Source organism: Bidens hawaiensis, unplaced genomic scaffold (genome assembly GCF_021521415.1).
Source record: "Bidens hawaiensis isolate Kalapana, Puna unplaced genomic scaffold, B.hawaiensis_p1.1 tig00043759_1, whole genome shotgun sequence".
Taxonomy (NCBI): Eukaryota; Viridiplantae; Streptophyta; class Magnoliopsida; order Asterales; family Asteraceae; genus Bidens; species Bidens hawaiensis.
Window position 1 is genome coordinate 64668 of NW_027497765.1, and position 27674 is coordinate 92341.

At 31.8% G+C, this 27674-nt stretch overlaps 1 protein-coding gene across 1 annotated transcript; it reads right to left on the reverse strand.

The window, feature by feature from the left end:
* Positions 1–5477: 5477 nt before the first annotated feature.
* Positions 5478–8873, reverse strand: LOC143594513 (xyloglucan glycosyltransferase 4-like). The gene is made up of 4 exons (XM_077073809.1): positions 8049–8873; positions 7644–7952; positions 6769–7173; positions 5478–6161 (listed from the first exon to the last, which is right to left on the reverse strand). The coding sequence occupies exons 1-4, from the start codon at positions 8694–8696 to the stop codon at positions 5523–5525; spliced, it is 2001 nt and encodes a 666-aa protein (XP_076929924.1). The 5' UTR covers positions 8697–8873; the 3' UTR covers positions 5478–5522.
* Between the last annotated feature and the right edge of the window lie 18801 nt (positions 8874–27674).

Below are 27674 nucleotides of genomic sequence, written 5' to 3' on the forward strand. Positions count from 1 at the left end.
TCAATAGCTAAATGTTTCCTACAACCGATAACTTTTCTACTGAATGTTAAATACAAAGCAGTTGAAAGGGTCACACCCAAGCGTCGAATGAAAGTTGGCAGCATCAATAGCTAAATGTTTCCTACAATTAGTTATACCCAATTGTTACTCTTTTAATGAAGGGTTGTAACGGTTTAATAGAATTATTGTGATGGTTCGACCCCCCCCCCCCCCCATTTAAAGGGAAAACATTTGATTTTTTACAAACGTCTGATTAACATTACGAAAAAGAACATCTCCTTTTAAAAAAATTGCTTTTTGTGTCATTTGATTATTAATTTGTGTACCAATAGAACGCTATAATCTGAAAATGATATAAACGATTTAAAAAGATATCAAAGTCAAATGAAATTTAAAGCCTACAATATTTAACCCTTTGAGAAAATTAATTCTTAATTCTTAATTAACAATATAGTTACAAACTTATTCGTTCTCCAACTAATAACATATTTGTGTATGATGTTACAATCGGTGATGTAAGCACCATGATTCGTGAGAACATCAACGCAATGCTACCATCAAACATAGATTTTTTATAGAAATCGTCACAGTAACATCCTCACATTTTGATCATCAAGCAACCCGACACTCGCAACATATGAACTCCCGCGTTTAAAAATCAAAACCATCGTATTATTCTTGGAAGTAGATATAATTACTTAGATCCACTTGATCCGTTATATACTTGTTTAAAGTGTTAGGGTCCCTTAAATAATAAGAAAGTGTCGATCTCCAATGCAATCTAAGCATAAATCTTGATGCTTAAGACATGTTGTCCGACCATTTTCAAAACCTAACATGGGGTAATGTTTTCTTATTTTATATTTATAGGGGATTTTAAGATTCGAAGTTGATTTTGATTCCCTTCATTCACCAAACGTAACTGAAAAGGTCAAGCAAACATATGCTTACACAGTAATGATGCTATACGGAAGCATATCACAATACATAATATATTTATAATATAATACATTTAAAATTATATAAAAAAAACATTTTATGGTTTCATGATATTTACAAACAAACAAGTTAGAGGCCTCATGCGTTGCGGTGAGAACTCGATCATTATCGGTTCAGCTCGTTACGATACCGTCACAAAACTATTTAGTGACAAAAATTGAAAGCAAAAAAGTGTTGTAATTAAAAAATGTAAAAAAATGCATGAGAAGAAATCGCACAAAATCATAAACTATAGAGTCATAATTAAAAAACGTTAAAAGTTTATGAGAAAAGTTTAAGAAATCAAAATTATGACTTGTTTTTTAATTTATAAAAAGTGTAATAAGTCACATGCTTTAAAAGATCGCACATCAAGCTAAAAACGTGTATATATGATGAATAGTGAATTTGTGAGTGGTGAATCTTTTGGTTTTTAATATATATATATATATAATGTGAAAAAAAATTAGAAGAGAAATTTTGAAACAAAACAAACACTTGGAAACCTTTAAACCTATTAGACTCATTTTATTTTTTACTGGCATTTTAAACTTATATCAGATTTGAGGGCAAGTCAAGCTAATCATGACCTACTTAAGCTTCACTCGTTAAAGTTTGACTCGGTTCGAGCTCAAGTTTTAACTTAAAAATCATTTAAAAAACAAATTACTAACAAAAACTTTTGTTCAAAAGAGCAAGGTTGTACAATGCATGCTACTAGTCTCATCATTCATCAACACATAAATCTAAGTTTTTTCAAGCTTGTTCAAAAAAATATACATAAGAAAGAAAAGTAGAAAAGAAAATAAATACATGCATACAAACAAGTTTAGAGTCACCATGCACGCGAACATGTCTAAATCCTCTATCAAGAGCATAACGCAACCCTAAAATCATAGCTCGATATTCAGCCACATTATTAGTTGCCACACCAAGACCTTGTCGCAAATGGTAAACCTATAAAATTCATGACCACAAAGATTAACATTGCAAAATATTAATTATTACATGATAGTAAGTATAATTTATTTACTATTTGAGTCGAGTAACTCATACCACACTTCCATCTATTGCACGTAGCACAACCCCTGCACCAGCCGGTCCTGGGTTACCTTTTGCAGCACCATGAGAATCACATGTAAACTTGTACCTTTTGCTTTAAATGTTACACATAAGATGGTTATACTTTTGTCAAACACTGTATATAAGTCTATTATGCAATTCTCTCGATTCTCTACTTAAAATCTACAAGCATGTATATGTACAATATATATATATATATAGGGTAAGGTTAAAATAAAAACCCATTTGAGTTGTGAAAACCCACGAAAATCCTATCTAACATCATTTTTTTTGTTACATGTAATATATGTTGTAACATTTAATACAAAACATCGAAACATAAAAAAAATGTTTTGCTATTTTTTAACATTTTTTTACTAATTTTTATATATGTTTTCAGGAGAGAGAAAAAATTATATTTATATTTACATTTTTTATTCACTTTAATTATGGACAAGATTTAAACATTAATTAAAAACATGTGGTTGAGAATGAGTTTTTAGAGTTTTCATAACTCAAGTGGGTTTTTATTTTATACTTAGCCTATATATATATAAGTTGGCATTGGTGAAACAACAGTTCTATATCTTCTCAAACACCATACCGATAGCATTTAAATTTTAAACACAGCAACATCTGGAAAACACAGCTAAACAACACAACACTCAAAAAATTTATTAAATAAAACAATCAAAATTCAACAATATCATAAGGAAAACTGGATTCTATTAATCCCATCTTTTTTAGGCTGATCGATAATAATCCCCCTCAGTAAATTGCTACAACCGGTTTCATCTTTCACATTATTTGTTTTCATTGCCCCTCGCTAAAAATAATAAATAAATAAATAATTAACTCCATTAAGGTTTTTCCGAATTTCAAACTAATGTTTTAAGGCTTTTGATCGAAAGGAGAATGCGAGTCGATTTATGTAAAATTTATCTCGAAACGGTGCTACAAACGGTTTGATTTTAGTTAATTGGAAGTTTAAAAACCTGAACTGAAGCACCGTTTCGAGGTAAACTTTACATAAATTGACTCGTATCCTCCTTCCGATCAAAAGCCCTAAAACATCAGTTTGAAATTGGAAAGAGAACTTAAGTTTTTTTTAGCGGGGTCCAATGAAAACAAATAGTGAGAAAAGTTGACCGGTGAAAGTAATTTTTAAGATGGGATTATTATCGGCCAAGCTAAAAAAGACGGGACCAGAGATTGATAGTCACTCAAGCTTTCGTAAACACCAACAATGTCTCATTTCCTAACAATGTAACACACGTCCTCCTCGTTCTCCATTGATGATTGCGGCTTACGACATGAGTGTAAAGGTTTTGTTTTGGGTTATTGGCGCCAAATGTCGGACTTGATTAATGAACCTTTCATTTCCCTTATGTCCATGGCGAACCACCGAGCCCAACTCGCCCATAAGCTAGGTTCGGTTATTACTTATTAACATCAATCAAATTAATCATTCAGATTTTGATTAATTGGCTTGGTTTGTTCGGCTAATTTTTCAACTTTCGGTTCAGTTTGTTTAATAATCAAAATCAAATTTCGGCTAAAATTTTTACTTGAGAGTTGTTTGATATTCTCTAAGGATTCCATTAAAAGATTATCTCTGAACCGGTCTGAGGTAGTATGTGTTTAGTTATATTGGCTCATGGAGCCTCTTAATGGTTAAATTTCAGAAACATGTTGAATTATTCAGAATTTATGTTTTAATCAGTCATATTGATTCAACACTTAATTGCCAAACAGCCTCTTAGATTACATGAAATATTGAAAAGATTATATAAATACATGTAATAGAGATGTATAATATATAATATAAATATACAAATTCAGCCCCCCTCCCCCCCCAACCACCACGTCACCTGTTGTCCAAGTTTCGTCACCATCTCACCACCAATTACTCAAAATTAAAAAAACATAATTATGTATGATTAAAATGGACCGAGCTAGGATAACTTGCAACACTTTTCTCTTCAAGATTTATTCAATTCTGTACATTATTTAGTTTGCCAAACATCAATAGAAATTTATATACTATATTTTTATCTTTCATTAAAAACTCGTATATTATACCGGCCTCAAACTAGTACTTAAAAAAATTAAACATTCAAGCCTCGCCTATAGGCTATAGCTAATAGCCTAATTACTAATAGGTCTATTTGTTTGCCCCTTGTGATGGGCTAAACAAGGTTATCATTGATGGGCCAGAATGGGCTAATAAATCTACAAATTATATCTTTCTAAACTGGCTAATTCACATATAAGGCAACAAATGGTTTTAAAATATAAAAATTAAATTGCTTATAAATTATATTAATAATAAACAAATTTGAATATATATTTAAATGAACTAACAAAAATTAACATGTATAAAAAAGTTTAAACAATTGTTGGCGAATGAACGAGCATAAACTACGTTAATGAATGAACCTAAATAAACATTCACGAACGTAAATGAACGAATTCAAAAACGCAATCTGTCTAGTTCACAACTTCCTATCTTATTATTCGAATTCCTGCAATATAGCAAACATAGACTGAATATTTTCCGGATCCGCTTATTATGTGGCTCCTCTTATCAAATTCAAGAATGTGAATCTTCACATGGTTGTTATGACCTAGCTGGCACAACTTGTAAAGCTACCAATGCCTTGTTTCAGTAACCAAGAAGGCATAACTAACGATACGAATACGCCCAAATTCAGATTGTAGAGATCACGGATCACAATCTTTATGCAACCGTAAAGACGAACATTAAACAAAATCCTACCCACAAATACAAAAGGTTCAAACCGAACCAAAAACCTAAAATTTGATTTTGGGTTATTAAAAACCGTTGGCTTTGATTTTTCTTTTATTCAATTTTTACAATGGATTATGTTCGGTTTTACCATTTGGGATTGAAAATTTGGGTCTAACAAAAAAGTCCTAAAATAATAAAATCGGGCCTGATTTTTATTTTTTATTTTTTGTTAATTAATGATTAACTGACACGACACATTTGGACCTAAAGTTTTTGAGATACACAAATTATTATTTTCTTATAAATTTACTTAAAATCGATTTTTGCAGTTCAACTCATTTATGGTTTTGATTTATAGCAAAACCGAACCCAAAAAACGGGTTTCTAAAAACATAAAACCAACCGTTGATTTTTTGTTGGGTTCGGTTACATCAGTTATTCAAGTTAGTGTACACACTTGCAGCAACAACCAGACCATCTCTCCTGGACATTACATCGAACACGAAATGAATCTTTATATAATCACTGTTTAAGTTAAGTATCAACTGCTATTAACTGAACAACGAATTTAAGAATCAAGAACACTAATGATTATTTATACAACAACAAAACCAAAAAATTCAACTCTCATATCATATCCGTATATCGTTCTATATCCAGCGCGATAAATCCCCTTATTGAATACGTATGTACCAACACTAAATCCACATAATCCAAAACCGACCCGACTTCAATTTACCTGCTCCCCGATCAAGTCCAGCCCGACAACAAGAAACGACAAACCTTGAAACAATAAGAAGTAGAAATGAATCCCATGAGCCGATAAAAGACTTCTCGCTGCAGCAGTAAGTAGCAAGAATGCAAGTGCAAGTTCCCTCCGATAAATCTTGTTTTTCTTCTTATTGTTTTCGAAGGTTGGAGCTTCTTGTTCCTTCAACTTCCCAAGCATTTCAAGCACGGATTCAGACAACCGTCGTTGAATCTTGCCCTCGCCTTTTGACTCGTGTTCTGCAAATGCCAACAGGTCTGACTCTGATGACCGACCGGTTTTCTTGGTGACGACCCATTCGTATGCGCTCCCGAGCTGGAACAGGCCCGAGATCATGGCGTTAAACTTGGTTACCGACATTGTGTTTTCGAATAAGAGGTATGGCATTAGGAATGGGAATGATTTGGGGGATGGGAGGATGTTTAGTATCGACATCGTGACTGGGACGTAACAGATGACCCAGATTGGTAACTCGGCTTCGGGTATGAACATTGTTAGTGGTAGGATCACGCAGAAGAGAGTGAAGGAGTAGAATGGTAGGATCATTTTTCGGAGGAGGAAGAATAAGAAGATCAAGTTAATCTTGTTCCATTTGGATATCTGCAAGAACAACAAAAGTTGAATAATTTTTCAAGATTTTGAAAAGGGTGTGCAAGAAATCGAATAACGGACTCATAAGTGAACTGACCGACATAAGAAAACCGAAAACCAAACCGTACCCGTAAAAACTAACATTTGTTACTGAATGTTAAGTAAATTTAAGTTCAAGTTTGTAATAATCAATTAAAAAGAAATTTAGGCCCAAATTTTCAGGCTCCCTTTCACTATTTTAGCCCATTTTTTCGGCCCAAAAATCCAAGCCCGCATGGAAAAACTGAAAAAAATGAAACTGAATCGAACCCATTGTGAAAACAAAACCGAACGGTTTTATAAACTCAAACACCAAATTTGGCTTAAATTAGGTGAGGCAAGTGAAACATATATGAATCTTTGATACTGTTTACTGATTATTTATTTTCAGTTTTGACTTAAATTGATCAATTATGAAACTTGATTATTATTTACTGACTTATTTACCAGATGTTTAAAAGGAAAAAAAAAAAACTTCGGAAAACTTATTAGTTGTTGAATTTAGAAGAACAAAAAAAAAACTAAATGATTTTAGCGAAAAAAGTTGGAAACTTAAAAGTGGTTGAATGTAACAAACCTTGGAAGAGAGGATTGCAGGGAGACATAGTCGAAACAACTGCATCGGGCCCGAATGCCATCGATGCTGTTGTTTCTTATAAGCTTCATAAGACTCGGGTAACTCACAAAGAACTCGCACATCATTAAGATATATAAACTTCCAACCATTCAAATGTGCTCTAACCGCAATATCCATGTCTTCAACTGTTGTCCTTTCAAGCCACCCACCAGATTCTTCCAATGCTTTGATCCTCCACACGCCCGCAGTCCCATTGAAGCCAAAGAAGTTCAGAAAGTGACCGTTCACTTGCTGCTCGACTTCAAAATGGAAACACAAGTTGATGTTTTGTAGCCTCGTGAGTAAGTTTTCGTCTTTGTTCACAAACGACCACCTCGCTTGAACCAGACCCAAGTCGGGTTTCCCCTAAAATAACACGAAAATTAAAAAAAAACATTAGATAATTTCAGTTGGTTAACATTTATTAAAATAATAATAGCCTTGACCAAAAGTTAAAAGTTCTTGTGAATCAATGTACCAAAAATAATAATAGCTAGAACAAGTGAACAACACTTGTTAAAATAACTAACTTTTAAATTTTTTTTCGCACGGCAAGAGTAGAATTATATTAAAAAAATGAGTAAATGCCTCCGGCGGGAAACTGGAAAAAAAGTTACAGACTTTAAAAATAAAAAGGTGAACTAACTTTTTTTAAATAATTTTACTTAATCACCAACTATGAAAAAAAAATAAAAATAAAATAAAATAAAAGGTGAACTAGTTGCTCAATATAGAGTGTGTGCATACCATACAGCACACCTATTATCAATTATTGGTGAGAGATACATACATTATACATAGATAGTATAGATTAGGTTAGTTAGTAAGTTTGTTACCTTAAAGTGAGGAACTGTCAGCTTAAGGAAATCAGGATTAGGCTGAAAATCTGCATCCAAGATGGCAACAAATTCATAGTTTTTAACATAATCACAACACATAGCTGAATGAAGGTTTCCAGCTTTATATCCTGTCCTAACAAATCTGTGTCTGTAGATTATATTCACCCCTTTCTCTTGCCATGAATTCACTTCATTTCTTATCAAAATCTGTAAAATTTCATCACTTGAGTCATCCAAAACTTGAATCAAGATCCTATCTTTTGGCCAGTCTAATTGGCAAGCAGCTGCAATTGATTGTTGGTACACCTTCATCACACAAAATATTAACAAAACATTAACAAAAAATTAAATCAAGATTAACTAAAAGATTTTTTTTTTTTTTGTGTGTGATTGGTTAACTACCTCTCTTTCATTGCACATGGGAATCTGAACAAGAACCATGGGGAAAGTGGCAGGATCTTCAAGATCAACGCTTTGATCATCAATGTCAACCACTGGCTTAATTTTCTTGAACTTGATCCAAAAGAACCCAATCCCAAGTATGAATCTATCAAGAGACTGGATCAAGAACAGCAGCACACAAAACTGTGACAACATAGTGACAGATGGAGCAATATACTCAGCTCTGAATGAAATCCAACCCATGTAAGACAAGTGTAAAAGCCCCATAGCTTCATTAGGGATAATAAAATTCAAATCCCAGTTTTGAAAATAAGCAAACACTTCAACCACCAAAGCAATAACAGAAATGACAAGAAATGCCCTTATGAACCTGTACATGATTCTTTCTTTGTACTTGACTTCATCTTTGATTGAATCTGATAAAGCAACCCTTTTTTTAACAGATTTGGTTATTTTTGAAACACCCATTGTTACCCATGGAAAGAAAGATAATATTCTTTGAGCTTTGAGTAAAAGCAGCCAAGAAAACTGCTTTGTGCTTGCTGTTTTTTGTTTTTCAAGAAACACAGGTGTTTCAGAGTCATCAAGCTCTAGTAAAGAGATGTTGCTTGATTTGTCTAGTGTGACTACCACAGAGCTTGGTGCCATTTTCTTGAAGTGAAATCCACAATACCCAGATGGGATTTTGCAAGAAATGGATCAAGAATTCAAGATTGGTGAAAAAGATTAAATTTTTAGCTTAAAGATTGAAGACCCATGAAGCAATTAGGTGGATTTAAGGGTTTTATGGTGAAAGTTTGGATCTTGATGACTTAAATTGGAATGTATGACTAGTCAAAGTATGTGTTTTTAGTGAGAGAGAGAGAGAGAGAGAGAGAGAGAGGTGTGTTTGTTGTGTGCAAACTGGAAGATTCAAGGAGGTGGGATTTGAAGCCTGCAAGCTGCATAAGTATAAATGTGGAAGAGTGAGGAAGATGCCATGAAGTTTGGGTCAACTCTATCTTGGTCTAAAATAAATCATGATTCATGTGCTACGACATATAATATGTAAATTTAGGTTCATTATTACAAAAACTAGCTTTATAACCCGTGTATTATACGAAATTTGTCAATGTGCAAATTAATACAATGAATTATTTGAAATAAAAAAACTAAATGTTAAACATAAAACATAATTATGTAAAAAAATATTACAAATATATTCGAATATATATACAAATACTATGAAGTTTATAATTTACAAATTGAAGAAAAGTAAAAAAGGATTACTTTACAACTTCTTGAAGGAAATTGTCATAAGCATAAAAGTAAAAGTATATTTTCTGTATATGCAGTTAGTCTCTCAAAAGTAAACATTTCGTTAAATAAAATAAGCTACCAAAAGAACTAATGATTTTAACCATACAATGTATTTTCTCTGGCATTGGACTTATTGTTAAGCATACATTTTTTTGTTGTGTATTATTAATAAAATAAAATGTAAGATAACACAAATACAAAGTTCAATATTAAAGCAATATATAAATGAAAGAAGTTGACTTACAAGAGGTGACAAGTCTATATGTTTCAAATTTGTAAATAATTACACTTCAATCTTATTAGTGGCAGTACCCCAATTGTCACGCCCAGCGTCTTCACGTTTTTACCCATTATTGCACACCATAAGACATAATTAAAAACAAATGACCATTTATTATTATTATTTTGTATCAATTTAGTAAAAAAATTACAAATAAAAGAGCTCACCCGCGGCCAATGTCGTTATGGCGTTAAAGTTTTAAAAGTTTGATAACAAAAGAAGTTAATTATGAGTCCATTGAAACATTGATTTTCATTGGAATGTTTGATATGTAATTGTATAATAAATCAAAAGAAAAGACTTGAATAGGAAAAATTACAATAATGAAAGGTGTGATACACTTAGAAGACGTTGATCAATTGCAATAGTAACATTCTCAATTTTAATTGTATATTTATTTAAATAAGTAGGATTAGAGAATAGTATGTAAAAACAATTCGGATTTTGTTATATGAATTAAATATTAGGTTAATTAGCTATTAATGTCACAAATCCATTCTTTTGTGATTAAAATCCGTTTTTTACATATGAAAATGTATTTTAAATTAGAAAAATATATATATATATATATATATATATATATATTTTTGTTGTTACACTACAAAATATAGATATTTAGAAAAGTTAAGATATTAAAGAGAGTGATTTAATTTTTAAATAAACACCTAATCTAAGAAATCATATATTATTGTTATTATTATTATTATTGGTACATCCTTTTTATATTATTATGCATGACATTATTATATATATTTTAAATTAAAATTGAGATTGACTAAATATTTCCATTCCATTTTTAGTTTTAGATTTTCTCATATAAATTGCAATAAACATTATTTGTTTATTATGAATTGTTCAATTTTAGAATATATCATCTTTATTTATATGGAAAGTTTCTAGAACGCCTATAAAAAGATATTAAGAATTTGAGAGGGAAAAATTAGCCAAGAAGGAATATGAGACTGACACATCACCCTCATTATTTTATTTTATTAGTATAATATATAGGTAGATAGAAGTAACAAGAAGAGCTTTATAAATCATATCAATATTAAGGCAAATTGGAAGTAAATAATCCAAACTTTTATGTATTGGCTGATAACAATTTCAACTTTAAAAATCACTACTAGTGGTATCAACTTTCAAATAATTTTGTCTCAATGGAACTCTGTTAAAAACACTTAACACCGTTAAGTTTTTTTTCGAGTTTCAAACCAATGTTTTAGGGTTTTTGATCAGAAGAACGATACGATTCGACAGATGTAATGGAACGGCGATTCACATGACTTGATTTTTGTTAATTGGAAATTCAAACAACTGAATTGAAACATTGTTTCGTCGCTTGGATCACCGTTTCGTGATAAGTTTTACTTCAGTCGAATCGTATCGTTCTTCCGATCAAAATCCTTAAAACATCAGTTTGAGACTCGGAAAAAAACTTAACGCCTTTAAGCGTTTAATAACGGAGGTCCATTGAAACAAAAATAGTTGAAAGTTGGAACCGCTGGTAGTGATTTTTAAAGTTGGGATTACTATCTACCAATACATAACAATTGGGATTATTTAGAGAGATATTTATTTTATTTTGTTTTGTTTTGAGATTTTTTTATCAACATAAAAATAAACTTAAAAAACTAAAGGTGTTAAAGGTAAACAGTTATTTTCTTAACAACCATTCAAAGATTTTCTAAGTTAATTTAATTATTATTATTGTTTTTTGGTATGACTTCTCACTTTTTTTTTATTGGCAAATAAAAGGATCCAACTACAATAGAGAGGCAGCTAAGCGAGCAACAAACTACGCCGCTACTCTCTTTTGAATCTGAAAACAAAGTTATCGTTCTTTGACATCGTTGAGTTACTGTACACCATAACTTGCCTTTTTCAGAATTGAAACTTCTAACTTTTTGGTTGTAAGACACGCATCTTAATTATCAGGATCAGGATGTCTCATTAAGGACATGCTACATTTTTCTAAAAGTAGTATACATTTTTTCTTTTTCAATAATGTCATGGTAAATAGCGTTGAAAACCTCGATAACAGTTTAATCAAGCTCTTAAAAATTTTAGTTTGATCAAGTATCGAGCTTGATTTTAAGCTTAACCACATGCTCAAAGTCAATAAGGCTAGTCTCAATTGAGCTTGATCTCGAGTTATACATAAGTAGCTCAATAAAATCTTTGACATATTACAACACTAACTTTAACTTTACTTAGTTATATGTGTAAATTTTAGCTCGAGTATTGTATTATTTTGATCTAGTTAAAGTCTTAAATCACATTGGAATATAATAAGTGGGAGCAGCATAGCATGGCATGGCAAGGTACATGTGGACTCACGGTGCTTAGCGGGATCATCACCCCACCCCTTTGTGGTATCGTCCATTTCAACGCATATAAGTTTATACACGAGTGAATTAAATAATATATTTACTTGCTTCGCACATAGAAATGTAATTTTTACTTAAAAAGCCTTGATATATATAATCAATAAGCAAAATGCTATAAAGTCTCTTCTTGGAGAAAAATAGTTTTCTTGTGTGGATAATGAATAACTACGTAATTATATTATTATAACTGAGCGTACAAGGGTAATTTTTATATTATTATAGATGCAATGTTATATTATATTATATAGTTGTGATGTAGTCTGCGCACATAAATGGACAAAAATACCTCTAGCCCATATAACAAACAACAAACATGCGTCACATTCTTATCGATTCTTATACCTTTTAAACCGAACTCACTTTATACTAAAACGAGCGCCTAAATTGTGTGTGTGTGTGTGTGTGTAGTATTTCAGTTTCCCGATCCATTTGAAAATCACAAATCTGTAACTTGATTTGCAAATCGAAATATGAATTCGGTTTAATCTCTGTTTTTTAATGCCAAGGTAACTTTATTAGAAATTAAAATGCTAGTGAGATGCTAGACACTAGACATACAAAAGATTAACGTTATAAGCTAATATTGAAAAATGCATAAACTTTTCCAGGCTAATTGATTGAACTTCTCCAGGGAAAATAAAACAGAATCTATAATTTGAAGTTTAAATTTCCACTTTTACGAGTCAAATTTGAATAACGAACAACAACATAGATAAACCTAAAAAGTTAAAAAAAAATGTTTATTATGATTTGAAGTTTTAGAAACCACTATATATAACCTTATTTCCTATATAGAGTGGGGGTCTTTTGAAAATCCATTTTGTTCAACCAAAAATTAACTAGTATTTTACCCGTCCGGTGGACGGGAATTATTATCAACACGTGGGAATGTGAGGACTACATTAGTTCAGTAACATAAATGAGCAGAAAAAAAAAATGGATGACATACTGAGATCGTAAGAAACAATAAGTGTAAGCATGATTGTATTTTGACATGTTAACCGGTATCTTTTGAATTTGTTTTAATGTTATAGTGACATAAGTATGAACAAAAAGTAGAAAATAAGTTGACCAAAAACTAATTTTCAACAATATGTGTTGACCAAAAACTAATTTTAAACAATAATTGCATAGAATGCAATATCATACATATACATAATCACATTAACAGAAACAAACTTCAAACAATAATTGAACATAAAGTAACATCGGGTATTTATATACAAACATGATGTATAACGATCAACCCAAGCACTCTGTGGGAATTTGGATAGTTTGTCTTCTCGCTTGCACATCATCCATGGTTCACTCGTGTTTTGACCAACTGTCATTTGCGCAGTACAGCTCACCCGTGTCTTTCGGTGCATTTTACCTGCAAATATCATCATGAGCTCCTGATTCTATGTTTTCTTCCAGCTTCAAAAGCCAGTACCTAAAGCAACAGCCAATCACTGTTATTGGAAGCTTACAAAGAACCATTACGCACCATAAAAGAAAAGAAAATTAATTTTTATATGGTTCTCCAAATTAGCTTTGGCTGAAGTCAACAAAACCTCCACCATATCTGTGCATAACAGAGACCCAATTAAAAGACATGCTCTTTAAGTCGGTAGCTAAAAAGATATTCTAAGTCATTAAAATGAAAAATTATATCATATATGATACTATTATAGAATCCTTTTTTTCTGCATTTTAGATAGCAAGAAGATAAAGAAAACAACTTTTAATGTTCCTTAGAAGGTATAAAAATTATAAAGAACACCTTCTTAAAGTTTCATAAAAAAGGTTTACTATTTTTATCAAAACCTTTTTAGGGCATAAAGAATATAAGCAAGCAAATAGTTCAAGAGCACACACCTCATTAGCAAATGAATTTTATAAGTCATAAGAGAACCCTACTCCAAATAACCTGTTGGTGAAAAATCGAAAGATAAACTATTTAAAAAGGTAATGAAAACTACAAAACTCTAAGATAATTTGTTATTAATATAAACTTTTATTATATTTATAAGTTGTTATTTATATTTATACGATTGTTTATAGGTTTATTTACAATTTTTATAATATTTATAAATTGTTACTGTAAAACAATAAGTTCTTTTATTATATATATTGTTTAAAAAAAGAAAAAAAATAATTTACCAATATAGACGACGAATGAGATGTATGATCTGCATGCAAGCCATTTCCAGGGATATGCGCCTCATATAGGGCTATACTAGGCGTATAGCCCAAGAATGGCTTGCGTATAGTAGGTCATAAACCACCCACTTTCAAACTAATAAGAATAAAACTTAACCAAATTGTTTACTAAAACTATAAGTGTGGCCCGTTTACTCTAATTAAAAGCTTGACTCATTCACTAAAACTGGTACTTTTGACCCGCTAACTAAATATGATAAGTTTGATCCATCTACTTAAGTAGTTTAATTCACTAACATTCACTAAAACTGGTACTTTTGACCCGTTAACTAAATATGATAAGTTGGTTCATCTACTAAAGTGGTTCAATTCACTAAAAATGATATTTAGGTTTGTGAGCCTGCTTAATCTCGATTAGTAAAGCTCGTGCACAGGCTTGTTTATTAAACGAACCTCAGACCAAGCTCGGGATCATTTAAGCTCGGCCGAATATAGCTTTTAGCGAGCTGATCTCGAGCAACTCACGAGTGGCTAGGCTTGCTTGGGACCCATTTGACCAAGTTTCCAATTAATTTGATTTTTTTTGTTTTCTCAGTATTACCCATTGGAGAAATAATTAGCATAACCTAAATCGGCTCATCCACTAATAATATAAACAAAGGAATGAATATAAAAGTAGAGAATAGACATACCTGCTTTGAGCACTTCACTACATGCATTTTTATAATTTTGATTTTTGAACTTCATATATGATGGATACTGCATCACAATCAGAAGCGATGTGCCTGAACAAAGATATGTAATTACTATAAATAAGTGCCCACTCTAGTAATTGAATATGAAACACTGATAGATTAAAAATCCAAATTAATATGAAATGTACCCTTGAAAGCCCAATTGCTTTCTAGCAATGTTGGTTAAAAGATTGTGGTCAACATAATTTGGGACTCTGTTGACATGGTTGTAAGCATACATGACTACGCCAGATTGGGCATGTTGTATGCAACTTCGGAAAGGAAAAGCATTTGACACGAGTAGATCACAAAGTCATCAAATTAGGGGCAAACCTGCTGGTTCTTGACCCAAATGCACTAACATGACACTTTAAGTCTATTTGTGCTTTAACATTATCAAGAAACCAGGTTGTATGCATTCTTAAACCACACATAATTAAGGCTTCAAGATTATAATCAAGATAACATATAAGAAAACCCCATTACTCGTTTAAACTCTTTGCCTTTCATAAAGGATATCATCATTACAACCTTGATAACTGAACAATTAGTACTCATTCAACTTTGCATTACAAATGATGAGAAACTTGAAAATTTGTGTTATCATGCTCGAACATAATCCACATCTAACGTAATATAAGTACTACTATCTAATATTTATTTTGACAGCTCTGTTATGTATTAAAAAGAAACTTAACTAACCTGACAGCAACGAACATCAGTGTTTTGAAAGCTATATAATGCATTAAAAAAACTAAACAAAACTGACAGCAACAAATTACATAAATCCACACTATTTTGGCAGCTATATAGTGCTAGAAATTTGCACGAAACTAACAACAATAAACTGCACAAATCAGAACTGTTTTGCAGCTCTTCATGCATAAAAACTACAATAATTTGACAACAAAAAATTGCATAAAACTGTACATTTTTACAGCTATATAGTGCACAAAAACTGCACTAAATTGATAGCAATAAATTGACAAATATGCATTGTTTTGACAACTTTTTATGCATAAAAACTGCACTAATCTAACACCAACAAACTGCATAAATCTGCACAGTTTTGACAGCTATATAGTGTATAAAAACTGCACTAAATTGACAGCAATAAACTGCACAAATATGCATTGTTTTGACAACTCTTACGCATAAAAACTAAACTAATCTAACACCAACAAACTGCAAAAATCTACACTTTTTTTCTTGTTACAGAACATCTTTCAGTCGTAAGTTCAAAACTGTTCAAGTTAGCTAATAATAAGTAGTACGAATTATGAACAACAGACCGTTAAGAGAGTTATGAACAACAACAGGTTTCTGAGAAGTTGAAATCATTTCAATCACCTCTCGAAAGTCATGTAAACTTTTCCTTTCTTCCTCTTCCATACTTTTAAGATCTTTCTACAAGAGTAAAAAATATTGGCCATTAAATATGTTGAAATTGCAACTTTTAATTAATAATACATACAATGGGGATATGATCACCTCTTCAGTTATTTGAAATATTTGCTGAAGTGGCAACAATGATTGATTATCATAAGAAGAAGTCCTGGTTGCCACATGTGCCGCCAAATCTGAATAGGATACCTCATTTGTATAATTTTGTAATGAGAGATGATACAACTTTTGTCAAAATTACTCACATAATCAAATTTCCGTTCATTGTTGATATCATTTAAAGGGCCGATTATATGTCCTTTAGATTGTTCACGGTCACCTTCACTCTTCATTGATATGCCCTTCTTTTCATACTGCAATAACATGTTGATATGCCCTTCTTTTCATACTGCAATAACATGTAAACAAAAATCATAAGTATCATAAGCATGCTTGTCAAAAAAGTAAATACATAATTAAATAATACCTTATCAAGATCGTAAACCTGAAATGATCTCAACTCGATCCATTCCGTTCCTTTCTCACTGACAAAACAACATAAAGGAACATAACAAATAAGTTCAACATAGTTGCTTGGCAAAATAGAACTTCAATACACAGTGATAATACAAATAAAATTAATAATTCTACCATAATAAAAAATAAAAACGTTGTCTAGGGGTTTATGGTGACCAACCTTGGGAGCGACGTATGCAATCGAACCCTTACGAAGAACAACCAAACCAATTTCTTCTTTGCATCATTAGACAAATTGTAGATAAATCTCCCGCGATGGCATCGATGCTTTAATTTGACAGAGAGGGTTTCAATTTGGAAGATGGAAGACGTAACTCTGGAATTGGATTTTATAATATTATTATTATTATTATATATTATGCATTGTGGAACCGCCAGAACACTGGCTTATCGGATGGCTGAGAATCAATCTTAGATTTTTATTTAATGGTCAGGTTTAAATATGACTTTATGGTAACTATATATATATATATAATTGTTTCTTTATTTCGTTTCCCTTTCAATATTTTTTTGTCCAACACCTTTTCTTCTACCATTATTGTTCAAATAATCATTAAGATTTCAAGTTGCTAATTGCAATAAAAACTTTATCGGCATTGTGCCATTGGGGTCTTTGTTATATCCATATCGTCTAACCTAAAAACTTGCTATTTTTTAAACCTTTTCTTTTTACTGATAACCTTTTTTTTTTAATTTTTAAAACATTTTTTTAGAGCATTCTCAAGGTCTCATCGCGAGTTCTGCAGATGACGAGTGTCGAATGATGGAGGGCACTAACTTTGCATTGCGGTGGTCTTTATTCATGAGCAATTTTTTGGGTATGGTTTGTATGAATGGATAATAACAAACCATAAGACACGAAAAATAATAAGGATGAATGAAATAAATGCAAAAAAATAATAAGGTGCATAATAGTGTTGTATTATGTCCTTGAGTGAAGACACAATTATGTTAAAGTTGTCTGCTTTTATTTATAATTACGAATTTAGGAAAATGCAATTACATAATACAAAATTATTGCGATAAAGAAAGAAACTAACGTAAATCCTTCAAATTTTCTGTTCATGATATATTCTTTTAAATTTGTCCATTGTACGTACAATTATAAATGCTGCTGCACATATAAACAATCAAACTAACATTTCCATATGTTTTTTTAACCTATTTAGAGCATTCTCAGACCGTTTCCTAAAAATATGTGATGAGGATTTGTAAATTATATGGTATGGTTATGAGTGCTTGTGAGTAGAGGAGAGAGAAAATGTTATAGTGGAAAGTTAAATTTGGGGTTTCACTGTTCATACCGTATAATTTTTTAATATTTTCTAAAAGTGGTTGTGAGTGAAGGAAAGAGAAAAGATAATGATAAAGGTATAAAAAGTATTATTTAATTAAACAGAAGAGTGAAAAAACAATGATTTTTAGTGTAATTATATAATATATATAGATATAGGGTAAGAAATGAGCTACGAATGCTCTTATACATGTCTATTTGTTCTATTTGGTGTTACACGTATATTCTCTCCAAGTGTTTATAGGGTAGATTTGTAATACTAAACAATTGTCTAAAGTCTAAGTGAAAATACACTTTTTAATTAAATATTACTATAATATTTAATTCACCGGCAAATTATAATTGGTTTATTAGCGTGGTTTTCGTGTCTGACGCGCCGAGCAAAGCAAAGTCCAGTTTAGTCAAATGACAACGTGCAAACCGAACCATCAATTGCGGCCAATCACTTCACTAAATATAATATATTAAGTTTTCAGTTTTTATTTAACAGCAACATAACGGTATGGTACTATGATAGTATGGCATATACAAGGTCCAAAACAAAAGAGCATTAACTCAATCTAGCCAGGAAGGACCACGCAAAACCTAAAGAAAAGCATGAAGACGAGACGGAGACGTAGAGGTGCGAATACCGGTTGGCTGGTTTCGAAAATATCTATCACTGGCCGTACGTTGTAATGGGTTAAAGTTTGGTTAATAACTAATTAAGTTTATTAGCTAGTTGATATTACCTACTCAGAGCCGTGCTCAAGGATTTAAATACCTCGGCCGAGCCGAAATAAAAAGGCTCATAGCCTTAACAATTGCAATTAATCTTTTGAGACGGCAACATGATTTACAATTGCCATTAATCTTCATATGAAAAGAAAGTATTCAAAGACGTAAACTTACAAAAATAAAGTTACATGGTAGAATGTGTACAAACAAAATTTAAAACTTTAAAACATAATCTTCATAAACTACTAAATATTTCCTTATAAACCACATTTGTTGTTTTGTTTGGAGTTAACTGCATGGTTGGTCCCTCTAATTTATGGTTTTTTGCACGCTTGCGCCTTAAGGTTTAATAATGTCACACCTCGACTTAGAATTCTAGCAGTTTACGACGAATATATGCGTAACTCTTATGTCTATCTCTTGCTGCTTTGAGTCGCTCACGGATTTTAAGTACTTTGTCTGTCGTCTCTTGAACTACTTCGGGTCTAGACTTTTGATTGTCTCCAGTTTCAGACCAGCACACCAGTGTTCTGCATTTATGTCCGTATAACGCTTCAAATGATGTTGCCTGAATACTCATGTGATAGTTGTTGTTGTATGAAAATTCCATTAAAGGGAGATGGTTATCCCAACTGTCTCCTAAGTCTATCACACATGCTCGGAGCATATTTTCTAATGTTTGAATTGTTTTCTCGCTATACCTATCTATTTGTGGACGGTATGCAGTGTTAAGATTCAATTGAGTACCTAAGGCACTTACGCAGCTTTTGCAGAAGTGAGATCTACAATCTCGACCACATATAATAGATAATGACACACCATATAAGGACACAATATTATCTACGTATATTCGTGACAATCAATCCATAGAAGAAATTTCTTTGATATGTAAGAATTTAGCAAATTTAGTCAATCTGCCAATGATAACCCAAATAGCATCATTTTGACATCTACTCTATGGAAGAGTTTTGTAATAAAATCCATGGTTATTATTTCCCATTTTCAAATAGGTATTTCTGGTTGTTGCAACAAACCTGCCGATTTCTGATGCTTAGTTTTAACTCGTAAACAAGTCAAACACTTGGCAACGAATAAAGCAGTATCTCTTTTCATTCCATTCCACCAGTAATTTTAATACATTTTGTCACTATCGGGGTGCATCATATACTTGGATGCTTTGTTCAGAATTTTATCACGTAAATTTTCAATAATCGGTACCTAGATTCTATTCCAAGTCTGAGCATATCATTATCGTCTTTGACTAGTAAGTCAATGGTACCATTTCGTTTTTCTTCTGAAACTTGATTTTCTTCTATCGCGTGCTTTTGAGCATTCTTGATTTGTTTGATTAAATTTATTTGTAGTTATAATCTTAATGCTCTAACCCTTTTAGGTTTTTCATGTTCTTTTCAGTTTAATGTGTTGGCTACAACATTACCTTTCTCTTCATGATAGACTATTTCACGGTCGTAATCATTTAGGGTTTCCATCCATCGCCTTTGACGCATGTTAAATTCTTTCTAATCAAAAATATGTTTTAAACTCTTATGACCAATATACACAATGAATCTAACTTCATAGAGATAGTGTCTTCATAATTTCAGCGTGAATATTATGGCACCTAACTCTAGGTCGTGAGTTGTATAATTCTTTTAGTGTACTATTAGTTATCAAGAGGCATAAACTCTGACTTTGTTTCTTTGTATAAGGACACAACCCAGACCTATATCAAAAGCGTCACTATATACAACAAATTCTTCTGTACCTTCTAACAAAGCCAATATAGGTGTACTTGTAAGCTTTTGTTTTAGCATATCGAATGCATCTAACAAAGCATCGAGGGCGTCGAGGGTGTCTTTGATGGGAATAACAAAGCCAATATAGGTGTACTTGGTACTCATCTAATATAGGTGTACTTGATACTCGTCCAAAGACACCCTCGAGCCCCATTATTCCGGCAACCACATGTAACGCTAAGGGTTGTGGGGCTTGATCCTGGGCCATGTCACCGCCTATGTGTCGTAAATATATTGGATCTAACAAAGCCAATTATTCCTCGTCCAAAGCCAATATAAGTGCCTCGAATGCATCTAACAAAGCCAATATAGGTGTACTTGATACTCGTCCAAAGACACCCTCGAGCCCCATTATTCCGGCAACCACGTGTAAGGCTAAGGGTTGCGGGGCTTGATCCAAGCCCAAGTGATCCAATATATTTACTCCAATATATTTACGACACGTAGGCGGTGACGTGGTCCAGGATCAAGCCCCACAACCCTTAGCCTTACACAGATTTATGGGACCCAACATTTTAGCACCTCTCACTCTTTCACTTCAACTATCAAAAGAGTCATATACCCGCGGGGAAAGGAATATGCTTTTTACATAAATCTCGTATAGTTTACATATCATTTCATTATATTTTTATAAATTATTATGAAAAATGGTACTTGAAAATAGTTATCCTTTAATGGTGATCCACTTTTTCCGACTTTCCCCTTTGATTTAATTTATCGAAATGATTATTTTGCATATAAATACAATTAATAAAAAACATAATACACGTTGTTTTCCAAATAAAGTAATCCTTGTGACAGTTCGAGAAGTGTCGGCACAAATCATCTTCCTTGAAATTTAAAACCAATTAATTAATTTACTTTTTTTATAAACAACAAAATTTACAAAATTTCTTTTTAGTTTACACTCTTAGTTTACATTCATAAAAATTTAAACCCATCACTTCACATATGTAAAAAAGGATACCACACCACTAAATCAATAAACGTAATACATTTTTTATGATATGCAATTATAGGTTCTTATAATTATATGAGATATCTTTATGTTTTTAGTAAGTTAATACAAAATTTTGATATTTAAAAACTTTTTCCAAAGTCCGGTTTAAAACTGCCCAATTAGAACCTTTTAGACTTTAGAGGGTCTGACTAACCCAACCAGATCGGTTTAGTTTGTCGTTCTCCGAAATCATAACTATCCGCTTGACCCAAACTTTTTGAAAAAACTAGCCAAAATTAGGGCTGTTTACGAGTCGAATCAAACTGAGCGAAGGCTTGCTCGTTGCTTAGCTCGTTTACAGTCGAACCGAACAGAACGGTTAAAATTCGAACCGAGCGAAAATCGAAACGAGCCAAAATTGAATCGAGCATTTTTCAATCGAACATCGAGCATTATTCTATTGAACATTGAGCATTATTTATTTATTTTTCACTCTAAAAATTTCAATAAGAAAAAAGTTTGAATGCTGTAAATAATATATTTGTAAATAAATTAATAGTTTTTTGACAATCGTGTAATATGTTGTAAATTTTTATGAGAAAAAAATTTAAAATGAGATATAATGAATATGTAAACGAATTTATAATATTATATAAAACTTGAATCGAACTAATGAAACTATGAAATTGACGGAATATGACAAATTTAAATGGTTTAAACATTGTATACTTATATTTAATGTGTGTACTATATATTTATATAGGTATTCATATATAATTATATATAAAATAAATTAAAAGTATTCGAGCTGAACCGAATCGAAATAAGCAGACTTTGCTCGTTGCTTGGCTCATTTACAAACCGAACCGAGCAGAGCGGCTTGTTTACAATCGAGCGAAAAAACGAGTGTGCAATTTCCGAACGAGTTCGAGCAACAAGTGCTTTGGACGGCCCTAGCCAAAATGCACTGTGAAGACTTTTAGTCAAATCGTAGCACGCCCCTAAACATCATCTTAAACAAAAAGAGGCACGATTTTAAAAGTCTTGTGTCGATTACCAAAAAATAAGGACGAAAAGTTCGAACACAAGACATATGTTTGATTAACTGTTAACCTACGATCGATCATTGTTTGACGGCTGAGTTTTCTTTTAATAAAAAAAAGACAATAATTACGAATGGGGATGGTAGTGTGTGTATATATATATAATGAAGGATGATGGTACAAAACAAAGGTGGCCGTGACAAATGTATGGAGAAGACGGTCATGCACCCCAGCAACCCGGCAATGCATCATCACTCTCGTCCACTAGCCCAATTAATAGTGCTGAGTTACCGAGTTAAGGTTTTAGTTTAGTGAAAAAAATGTAAAATGAAAAACATTACATGGGTTTCTTTTCTATTTTTTCTATTTTAAGAAGGCGGCAAAATGATATTATTATTATTATTATCTTTTATATATTTTACTAGTTTTAGAGCCCGTATTACACACGGGATAATTCAAATTATAAAATTATAAGTAAAACAAATAATTACATAGCGTATATGAAAAAAAATATATCTTGTATCTATACAATCTGTACATAAATTAATTTTATTTATATCACAAAATGGATTTTTTAAATAAACTTAATAAAAAAATGTCCGTGCAAAATTGTACCCGAGAATGCTTCTTTCTATTGAAAAATTCGTTCTCGGTGTCATATATGTATAATTGAAAGAATTTTGGTTATGAACAAATTTCGAAAATAAGACTTCTCATACGATAGTAGTTATAGCAACTGATATAATGCTAAATATATATAAATCCTGTGTACATTTTATTTAATATTTTATTAGTTTATGTTCGGTTTTTATTAGGATTTGTATACTACTAATTTATTTGAATAAATGTAGGTCCCGGGACTTGTTCGTGGTTAAAGAGGGCGAAAAACGATAAAAAAACGAGCTACACCGGCGAACCGGATCATCAGGAAACAAACCGGACCGAACCAGGAGTGAACCGGACTAGGCTGGGCCCCCCCTCTTTTGGCCGGAGCATCGCGCGATAGGGGCCTCATGCCCGCCACGCAGCGCGGTGGTGAGACCTTCCAGAATCTTCTTCATTAAATGGGTTTGGGCCTTGTATTTTCCTATTTAAACACCCTTAAACTCAACCTTAAGCATAACCTAAATACCCCAGTCGGCCAGGACGAATTTGGGAGCTCTAGAAGTGATCTTTTGGAGGTTTTGAAGGCTCGGAATCATATGGTGGCGTGCTTATCGATCAAGGACGAAGAGTCCGGGTTTTATCGCCTTTATTCTTTCGTTCTTATTTATTTTCGCCATGATTTCGTTTATTATTGTTTTGTTTGATTTTAAGATGCTAGTCTAAACATATAGACTGCCTAGGCTTCTGATGAACCTATTTTGATGTTTGATTTTGACTTGAGATTTATTTATCGTTATGGTTTTATGAACTAGTAAAAGGTTTACTTATATTAAATTGATGTATATGGATATTTAGGATTTTTGATTAATTATTATTATTCCATAGTTGCCTTGATTATTGTTTGTCATCATGATAGGTTGCTATTAGGTCAATTACTTTGTGTTCTTAATTATTTTATGATTGATATGCATTAAGATTATAGGAATAATAATTATTAATTAAATAAACCTAAGTGTGCTGCTAACCTAAATAGCTGTAAGGTGCTAGGTTATTGATAGGTCTTTGTTGATCAGGATTACTAGATTTAGTTCTTCGTAAGGAGTCCGTCTAGGTTTGATTGATTAGCTTTGTCTATCGAGTCAATTGAATATATTAGACTGCCTTTGATTTCCGGGCTGTAAGGTAGGATTTCGTATAATGGAACTAGTTTGTAACTAATTAGGTGACCGTAAGGAAACTTGATTTTTAATACTGATGTGCGTTAAAATTTATTAGAAACCCATTGGTGTCTCTTGAGAAGGGTCAGGGGTCCTGTTCGGGTTTTCTCTTAGGTGACTATTTTACGATCCCAGTTCCATAACTAAGTATTATTCCGGGTTAATTGATAACTGAAATTTAGGGGATTCTAGCCTAAGTGGTTGTTCATTATCATCTGAATTAAGTCCAAGTTATAAGTTTAGTCGTCTTTAGTTTCCTTAATTAGTTTAAATTGGTTTATTAGTAAAACCCCCCTTAGGCAAATAATAAATAAATATTCGTGTCTGTAGTTGAGTCTAATTTAGCTGGTTTACATAATTTAAAGAGTCTCGTGGATTCAATATCCGGACTTATTTAGATGTACTAGAGTCGATCGGTTCACTTGCCGGTTAGTAGTTTAGTTAAGTTTAAGAGTCTATAATTTATTACTTAGTGTCTAGATTAGCGTTTATTTAGTTAATAAATATTAAACTACTTCAAGCACATCAACCACTCAGCCTAAATACAAAAGATGCGTTACCTTTATTGATATATTTATTAATTTACCACCCATCAAAGGAAAGTAGGATATTAAATTGTAACAATGGATGTTCTTCAAGAACTATGTTTTTCTGAGCCACACCATAAAAAAAGATGTTGATAAGTTTAGAGGGCTTATCGACTTTGTCATAAATGACAACATAAAAAATAACATGTTAACCCATTCAATTTTGTGAATATTTTGTTTCATTTGAGCATAGTTTTGCATGACATGCTTCCTATACAACGTTCTGATCACCATTGAAGAAAAATTAACGTTGACATAAATATTTGAAATTTGATAAAAGTTAGAAGCATTGATAGGCATAGGGGTGGCATGTCGAAAGTGTTCGTAATCTTTTCTTATGTTTTAATAGTTGAGGGAAAAAATAATCAATTTGTCAAATCCCGAACCTTTTGATTATTTCAAAAAATGCCCTTAAAAATAAACTTGAAACCCGAATCATGTTTAAAATTATAACTTTCATACTTTTAACATTTTAAAGTCAACACTTTGAATCCATAACAAATTTGACGATAAATCTAATTTTGCATTCTCAAACTTTTAAAAATACACAAAATTTTCATTTTTGACCCGTAAAAAATTTTGATCTAAATGTAGTTAAATTGTACCAAACAATTTATTTACCAAATTTTGACCCATAAAATCAAATTTAACTTTCACAAAAACCCGAAATAGTTTTCATTTGAGAAACATGAATTTGTTGTTGATTTTTGGAATTCACCAAGTATTTTGAAATATATAGTAAAATAACATGTTAATATTTATATTTATAAAAATATATAGATATTTTATAATATAGTGTAAAAGGAAAGTGAATAATTATTGATTTATTACATATATTATGGTATATTAGTTTTGGAGGAAAAACATTGTGAAAATTAACCGAAACATGACAAGTGTCCCCATTTATTTTACTTTATTAGAATAGGTAGATTATCCCGGTATTTTAAGTATATATAAACGAAACCTTTAAAAGATATCTGGTTGTTCCCTACATTCTTTCAAATTACCGGATTGTTTTATTTGTAAATGAAGGTTTCTCATGCATTTGACTCGAATTTACGAGTATGGGACTCACCAAACCTAGATAACCGCTAAACGGGTTATAACATCTCATTAAAAATTAGTCTCACCAAATATTTGATATGAAAATCCTATAAATGTTAAATAGGGATATACTAAAGTTAATAGCTGATTTTCTTGAAAAAGATATTTATAATTAACTATTAAGAAACAATTTTATAGTAAAAAAATAAGCGGGTCATGGGTCTCATCAAACCCAGATAACTTTTAAACCGGATTATAACATCTTATTTATTTGTGAAAACCTTTTATCATCAAATCGTAAGTATATTATTAACCTTTTTCATAATAAATAAAAATAAAATCCAAAAACATATATAAATATTAGAAACGAATAATGTAAAACAGCCCCTGTAATACGGAGGGATAAAAGCTAGTTGAGGATAAGGTTTGTGTATGTCGGTTTAAAAACCTAAAAAGATTGTCTTATTTAATTTTATAATGAAGAATAGCGATGTATATATTGGCGAGGAAAAACATAAGACATTAAACATGGTCTGTTTGGCTTTAGTGTTTGTAAACGACAAATATATTATGACAATTTTGCAATTGCAAAAATCTTAAGCATTTAAACAGGTCCGTTTAGTTTTCCATCACCAGTTATTGATAAATTTTCACACATGATTATGTATATATACACATAAAACCATAATATTTGATCTCCTATTTAACACTTTAACGGCCTAATCATCTTATCATTCTATCAAAGTGGGAACCGGGAATGACTATTCAATATGTTTTAGTTACGTATAAAAGTTAAAACACAATATATATAGCTCACAAGTGAGCTGGTGGGTAGGTTGGCTATTGAGCCCAAGGTCCCTTCACATGTGATGAAGCCCCCCCTATTTAATGCACAACATAATAACCCCATTTGTTTGTTTTCCTTTTGGTTCACTTCAAGTCAAACCATATATTATTTGATCAAAAATCTGCATCAAAGACAATCCCATTAATTAACCATGTTCCTCCTCCCTCATCTATGATGTAAACTCGACACCGCAGCCATCGCGTCTTAACCTTCGTTTTCGAGCTTTGGCGTTTTGGAAATGTTAAATATCGACACATGCTAATGGTCAATAGTTATACTAGACATTAGACAAGACTAACTGTGAAAATATACCAATTTTGAGACAAGGGCACTTGATCATATCGTTGACCCCATTTTCAATTATTCATAAATGTTGATTGTGTCGTATGACTCGTATCCCAACCCCGTTACATCAAAAATTTAAATAAATGAACGTTAGTCAACAATTTTTTTTAATAAAAGCTGGAACGATTCTTGATTGTGTGATATTTTTGTATCAACCTGACTTACATGTTACACGTATATATTGGTAACAGAACATTACTGAAAGAAACATACAAACTTATTTTTGTTCAAGAATCAAGATCTTGATCTTTATGTGACCCTTTGCTGGTCCTCATAATAATATGAGTGAAGTCTTTGATTTATAGCACAACAGACAAACACACACAAGAGATGGGACAAACGGTCGACAGTTGGTTCACAGTAGGGCAACGGTTGATCATCAACCACCATTTTTCAACAATTTGAAATTTCCTTCTTTGTTGGTC

Coding starts and splice junctions, on each gene's coding strand:
- LOC143594513 (XM_077073809.1), bottom strand. CDS start 8,696: ATGGCACCAAGCTCTGTGGTAGTCACACTAGACAAATCAAGCAACATC. Junction 7,953..8,048: donor CCATGTGCAATGAAAGAGAG/GTAGTTAACCAA, acceptor TGTGTGATGAAG/GTGTACCAACAATCAATTGC. Junction 6,162..6,768: donor CTGCAATCCTCTCTTCCAAG/GTTTGTTACATT, acceptor TTGTTCTTGCAG/ATATCCAAATGGAACAAGAT.